The sequence below is a fragment of the Xenia sp. Carnegie-2017 genome, unplaced genomic scaffold (genome assembly GCF_021976095.1).
Source record: "Xenia sp. Carnegie-2017 unplaced genomic scaffold, XeniaSp_v1 HiC_scaffold_14, whole genome shotgun sequence".
Classification (NCBI taxonomy): Eukaryota; Metazoa; Cnidaria; class Anthozoa; order Malacalcyonacea; family Xeniidae; genus Xenia; species Xenia sp. Carnegie-2017.
This window is the reverse complement of record NW_025813447.1, coordinates 5255997-5263064: the sequence shown is the minus strand read 5'-3', so window position 1 is coordinate 5263064 and position 7068 is coordinate 5255997. Positions and strand designations below refer to the sequence as shown.

General features: G+C 33.5%; 1 protein-coding gene across 1 annotated transcript; it reads left to right on the top strand.

The window, feature by feature from the left end:
• Positions 1-353: 353 nt before the first annotated feature.
• Positions 354-1296, top strand: LOC124435116 (threonine--tRNA ligase 1, cytoplasmic-like; the record flags this gene model as incomplete). Its single annotated transcript, XM_046985063.1, has 3 exons — positions 354-463; positions 936-1040; positions 1209-1296. Coding segments are annotated over 3 exons (303 nt in total), but the record flags the coding sequence as incomplete, so codon positions are not given.
• Between the last annotated feature and the right edge of the window lie 5772 nt (positions 1297-7068).

Here is a 7068-nt window from a genome sequence, read left to right as displayed (position 1 = left end):
ACAGTTATTCAAGAATGAAATAAACTAAAGAATGTTTTCATTTGTTGATTTGACATACAGATTGGTTTGTTTACCTCCCAAAAAAGGGAGGCAATTTGTTTACAGCAAACATAAATGCAGTCTTTACAATGTTTTTTAGTTGTCTTGTAAGAAATATGGAAAATGTTTATGATTGATAATATTTTTAATTGTTATTTAAAATGTTCTAAAATGTTTAATTGATAACATTAGAAACTGATGGAAGCTTTGAATAAGTTTGGTCAAAAATGTCGATAAATCCTGGGGATGGGAGATTAAGCTTTCTATGTTTATAGATGTATACCATTGTGAATTTATAATTTCATTGCTATCACAATTTAGAGATTAATATAAAAATTTTTGATGCTATGAGACGGTCTCATCAATGTGCAACAGTTGAACTGGATTTCAAACTTTCTGAGAGATTCAACCTCACTTACGCTACGTAAGTTTTGCCAGTAAGCTTTTCGTTGAATAACCTCACTACGGTCTGATACTTAATTCATTTGAAAAACAGTGACATAATTATTTGTTTCTATAGAAACCTATTGTTATATATTTATATGGTTATATATATACTATATACTTATATACAGCCTGCTACATTGCTGAACACTGAAAGTCCTACCTGCATTCAAACTCGCCGCAAACAAACCCACCCGCACATAAGTATATAGTTACATTTAATACTGTAATGTTAACAGATAATTGCAATATAATAGTTAATAGTCCATGCATGTTTCCCTGTGCATCTCCCACCCCCCATGTAAATATCATTGATAATGGCTCACAAACATATGTAAGGTGTGTATTATAGTCAGAGGATTACGGTACAGTTTAAGTTTCCATGAAATTGTAGATCTTCACAAATTGTAACAATTTAGTAATTTGTCAATATTCTATTACTCTATTGACAGTGGTGAAGGAGATGAAAAATTACACCCTGTTATTTTTCATCGAGCTATTCTAGGTTCAGTTGAAAAAATGATTGCTATTCTTACTGAAAGGTTTGGTGGAAAATGGTGAGTGTTTTCTTGGCTCATGCCAGAGCTTAAAGCAAATAAAATGTCCTTAAAATGTTCAATTAAAATGATACAAAGTTTCTTAATTTTTGGAAATTTTTTATCATTTTTACTTTACTTCACTTTATTTCAAAATTTTGATGCACTGCATTTTCTGTTATTTTCTAGGATTTTATGGCTTTCTCTCCGTCAAGTTATAGTAATTCCTGTCAGTAGTAAATATGATGATTATGCCGAACAGGTAAATTTAATTTAGTAAGCCTTAGATCGAACTTGCACAGGCTAATGCAAACTCAGCTATGGACAAATTGTTGGTATTTTATGAATTGGATTTTTCTTCTCCTTTTTTTTATTGACATTTTGGTCATGTTTAGATTTAAAAGAAGCTCCATGCAGCTGGTTATCGTGTTGATACAGACTTGGATCAAGGATCAACACTAAATAAGAAAGTTCGCAATGCACAACTCTCACAGTACAACTTCATTCTTCGTATGAATAAGTCCTTTAATTTTTTATTTTTATTTTTTATTTGCTGTACAAATAAATAGAAATTAAAAAGGTTTGGAACCACTGTTGGTGTTCAGAGTTTACAGATGTTTCCACAACATTAGTCAGGTTCGCCGTATTTGTTCCTTAGACGTCATGACAGAGAGGGAAATATGTGGATGTTTAAGTTTGTGTGGTATACTTACTAATTGTTCGCTTGTAAGCCGTTTATAAGGTGCTGATATTTGTATTCTGTTCAATGATTTTTGTTTTGAGTTTGTTAACCTACTTTCTAACGTAAGTCGTTGTCTATAGTCAGTGCTGATTGTAATTTTGTGCATTGTGATGCTCACTTGTCAGTACTCGTTGTTCTTGGTAGTCAGTTGATGTGCCAGTTGTAAAATGTAAGGTATATCGATATATCGATGTACCGAAAATATCGAAAAAATATAAAAATATTCGTTGTTACGATATATTTAGTTATTATACATAGATTTTAATTGTTTTTTATTGGTTTTAATAGCATTATAGCGGTTTTTAAATGGATCTGTATACAATGTATTAGACAGACAATCTTGACCCAATCACACGTGCGGGGTAATTTCAATTTGATGTATTTATGAATCATTGCGAACAACACTACAAAAAAAAAAAAAATATCCGAAAAAATATCGATATACCTATATTTTTTTCGAAGCAGTATTTATCGAGCACAAAAGCGACGACACTTATCAATGGTGAAGGATTGTCCCTGTATGAAATATTTAAGTTATAAGATTCGGCTATGAAATGCACACTAAACGGCAAAATATGACGGAAAGTGTGTTTAGGAGGAAGGTATGCGCAATGCAAATTTCTTGAAACAACGAAAATATAAAAATTCAATCTCTGCCACGAATATTTGTAATTTGTGCAAAATTCCATTTGACCATAGCTGGTGTATGGTAATTTTCTCAGTAAATATTAAACTCATGTAAATTTTTTTCCCCATGACCACCCCAAAAAGTGAATAAAAGTGAACTTTCGAAACACCATAAACACTGCAGAATTGTTTGAAGATTGTTTTGGTGTCTGCTTATGAGAGGTTGTAAATAAGTTAATAGTCAGAGTATTGGCAGGGACCTAATAGCAGTGTCTGCTTTCGGGAGGTATCCGTTAGTAGTAAAGGTCTGACTGATTTTGCTTATAGTTTCGTCTATAAAGTTTCTATAGGGTAACTAGTTTTTATAAATGAGAACAAGTAGTTGCGTTCTGTTTTTTGGCTTCTTCAGTGCTGCAGTGAGTGTTAATTCTGTTGAAAAGTGTTAGAATGTTGCTTATTTTGTGTTGTGTGGAATGATTACGGTTGAAATCAAGTATTTGGTCTGTAAGGGTATTTATGCCGTATACTTGTTTGTTTAGTCTTGTTGTGTGTTTTGTCTATAGTGGAGGTTATCTTCTTTGTGGTATTGTTATGGTGTGTAGCATTTGTCCAGTTTTGGCTTTCTTGACTATGGCAAAGATATCGTCTTTATATCTATTCCATAGTCTGTCTGTTTTATCTGTGCTGTTGGTGACTGATTGTGTTTCGAGGTTTTGCACGACAGCTTTTGCGAGGAAGGTGTATAGTGGTGACCCCTTTGATTCGCTGAAAGTTGTCTATAGTATGAGTTTCAGAAGAAGAATTCAGTGAAGAGGCAAAGGTTGAGTAAGTGGAGGATGTCATTTGTCTAGTTGTGTTGTTTTGCTATGTCTAGTGGTATGGATGTGAAGAGTGATGTCACATTGTAATTGGATATCATGATTTTGTCTGGTCGATAGTTCATATGTATGTGATCCTCGAATTAAGAACAAGAATTGGAATGTATGACCTTTAAGAAAATTTTTGGAAACATGGGAAAATACAATTCACCAATCAAGTGAGTTCAATAAGTGGGAAATAAACGCATGAACAATCTTTCAGATTTAGGTGTGTGAAATATAAGTTTTGGAATTTAAGTGCTTTAACTATAGTCTTTAAAAGTTAGGTGGATAAACTATAGTCTTTGGAAGTTTAGGTGTATGAGCTACAATCTTTGCGAGTTAGTGACATAAACTATAGTCTTTGGAAGTTAGGTGCATGAACTATAGTCTTTGGGAGCTCTTTCATGAAGTATGGTCCTTCGGAGTAAGGTCTTTGGGAATTAGATACATTAACTATTTTCTTTGAAGTTAGTTGCAATGAAGTAAACTCTTTGGTAAATAGACGCATGATCTTATAGTCTTTGCGAGTTACGTGCGTGAAATATAGTCTTTGGGAGTTAGGTTTACGAACTATAGTCGTTCCGAGTTTAGGTGCATGAAGAACAATTTTTGGGAGTTTAGTCTTTGAAGTTGGGTGTGTGAAAGATATTCTTTGAAAGTTAAGTTTGTGCACTATAGTCTTTGGGAGTTAGGTGATTGGAAAATTTAACTGTCTCTTCAGCATATGAAGTTACCCCCACGATGACACACACACACACTATGATCCAACGAAACATTTTTCTTGCGAGCGCTTTATTAGCGATTAGAACCGATGACACTCGATTACCATTTTCATTTATTTCAACGGTGTCATGAGATCGTTTAAGTCGCATGAACAATAGTATTATGGAAATAGACGCATGAACAGTCATTGCGAGTTAGCAAAATTACTTTGTGCTCAGCAGTTCGAAGTACGTGGCAAACTACTTTGAAACAACTTCACAATTTGCTAAAATTCTAATTCAAATTAGAAAGCGGGGGGGAAAATCTAATTTTCATAGAAAAAACCGATTGTAACTGAGCGCGAATCTATTTAAACGACGACCTTTCCAATTATGAAAAGTAAATTTACATGCATAATATATAGAAACATATTTTGTACGAAGTGTGTAAATAAATTTCATCGCCGACATTACTGATCATCTACAACCGCACAAATTAAAAAAAAGTACCTTAGTTTTGCTGTTCTTCCACGCCACAAGGAACTGCCTTGTAGTCATCTGAATAAGTAAAAGAGTTCGTTTGGCAAATGGAGACATGATAGGGAAACGATACTTGTTCATCCAGACAACCACGATCATTGTCAGCCTCTTCTTCTTAAAAACTTAAAAAAGTTAGTTAGTAGTAAAATAGTAAAAAATGGGAAAGTGAAGAAATACTTTACTTTTCTATTTTATACAGACCATCACCATTTTGTGTCGTATTCCTTGGTATTTAAAAAACTGAAAAACAGTTAGTTTCGCAAATGGAAACTCCGAGCAGCGACAGTAAAAACTTGTCCATTTTATTTCATTTTATATATATTTATATGTATACAAAGTGTATAAACAATGTGCCCTCCCGGCTATCACCATATTAAAATATATATTGCGGTAAATATTGTCTATAAAGTGTATATCAATGTGCCCTCCCGGTTATCACCATAGTAAAATGGTGACTCATGCACTTGGGACACAGGATATACGGTTACGCAATGTATGGATTTTTTTTTAGAGTCACCAGAACCTATAAAGGTGAGATTTGCATAGCGCGAAAGTTGAACGTATTGATAACGCTTCTTCTTGTTTATCGACCAATGTTTCCAGTTTTGTAAGAATTGATATTTGGACGCCTATAAAATAGACGAGAAAATTATACAATAACTTATTTGTAACCTGCGTAATATCAAAAAAATGCAAAACCTCGCAACATGCTAACAAGAAAATTCAAATAAAAACTCGCAGAAATGCTAATCAAATGCACATACGTAATAAAAATGGTATACCAAAACTATATACTGTAAAAGATACCATTAATGTTTGGTTGAGATTGAAGTACAATTACAATTTGAATGTAAAAACCACGAATCTATAATTTTATGGAAAACGTGGAGAAAACTTTTTTTGATGTTTGCTTCACAAGATAAAGAGACAAGAAAGAATGACTAACAGCTTTTGCAGCAAAGCGTGTAAAGTAATTTGGACTGTGAGAGAATGACGTTTGACATGTCTCATTTTCCTTCCTTTGAACATAACACTTTTTATATTTAGTTTGATGAAGCAGGCATTTGCAATGAACTTTTAACATGCAATTGGCATAGAAGAAAGCGATCCGTTTTCAAACTGTGAATTTGTTAGTTTATAGAAAGTATTGGTGGTTTTCATATGCGTCATGCTGATGGACTCTTTACAAAATAATATCATTGGATTCCCTTTGCTATTAGGCGACATGGTGTTTTAAAAATTATAATTAATGTTTACTTGATGAGATGAAGAAAAGAAAGAGCGACTCGCAGCTTTGGCAGAAAACGTGTAAAGTAAATTTGGAATGCGAGATATATTGACGTCGGACATTTCTCGTTTTGCTTCTTTTGCAACATAACGCTATTTTTATTTCGGCAAGGTCACAATTCGTTTGTTGAGGTTTGGTGAAGAAGCCATTTTCAATTAAGTTGAGAGCGATGTGGTAAGTTTATGTTATGTTTCTATATCTTTAGATGATTCTTTGCTCGATGTTTTTCTTCAATCATTTTTAGCAGATATAATTACTAAGAACTTGATTTTCACGTTTGCTAGCGTCAGGAATACGTCTAAAGAGATATTGTGATAAAAGTCATCTCTTAAAATTCTATTGTGATTAGGGGCATAGACTATAACAGTCAGGAGTTATGTTCATGAACTCTAGTCTTATTGTGTTAAATGCAGGAACTATAGTCTTTGGGAGTCAATGTAATATAATATGAAAGAAATGCATGAGATTTCATGACAAATTAAATTTGCTGATGCATTGTAATTTTGCATGTCATTATTTCATATTTTCTCATATTGTAGATCCCACATGGATAGAGTTGTGAAAGTCCCTTTACCACCTCTGTCATTCACTACAATTACTCTTACTAGTTTTTCATTGCTCATGTGTCATGGTGATTCATGGACAAGAATGTTTATTTGTAGTTTGGGTTCTTTGTGGATGTCAGTTCTTTGTTCATGTAATGATGACGGGCCCCATTATTATATGAGCCCACCTGAAGGTGGTCAACTGATACTCACAGAAGATCAACTCTGCACTAAACATTCTTTATGTGATGATATAACTGGGGTATTGAAGTGGTCCCTTTCCCTTTGCTCGAAGTTGCGTATATAAAGGAATGAAGTAGCTACAAAAGAAGATGGAAAAAGTTTGGTTATAGCCGACATCAAAAGGTTTTGTGATAAATGATTATATGCGTCTTGATTTATCTCTATTGTTCTTGTGAAAATCTCAATGGTTTTTATTGATGGTACTGATTCTTGGTTTGTTTATTGAATGGCACATTTATGCCGTTAATTACATTACAGATTATTCAGATTGTGGCGTAGACCTGCAATAAATACGACCTACGACTTCATGTCACGTATCCTAAACTTTTTATCGCTGCGGTAAACCGTCCAACAGCTGGATTTGGTCTTTCCCTTCTCGCATTGTGTGATATAGTCTTTGCTTCAGAAAAGGTAATTGTATTGAGTTTATAAAATTACTCTTCCTAGCTGATCTGACTTCATCTGTGTTTTCAACTGTTTAATGTCAGAGTTATGTTTAATAA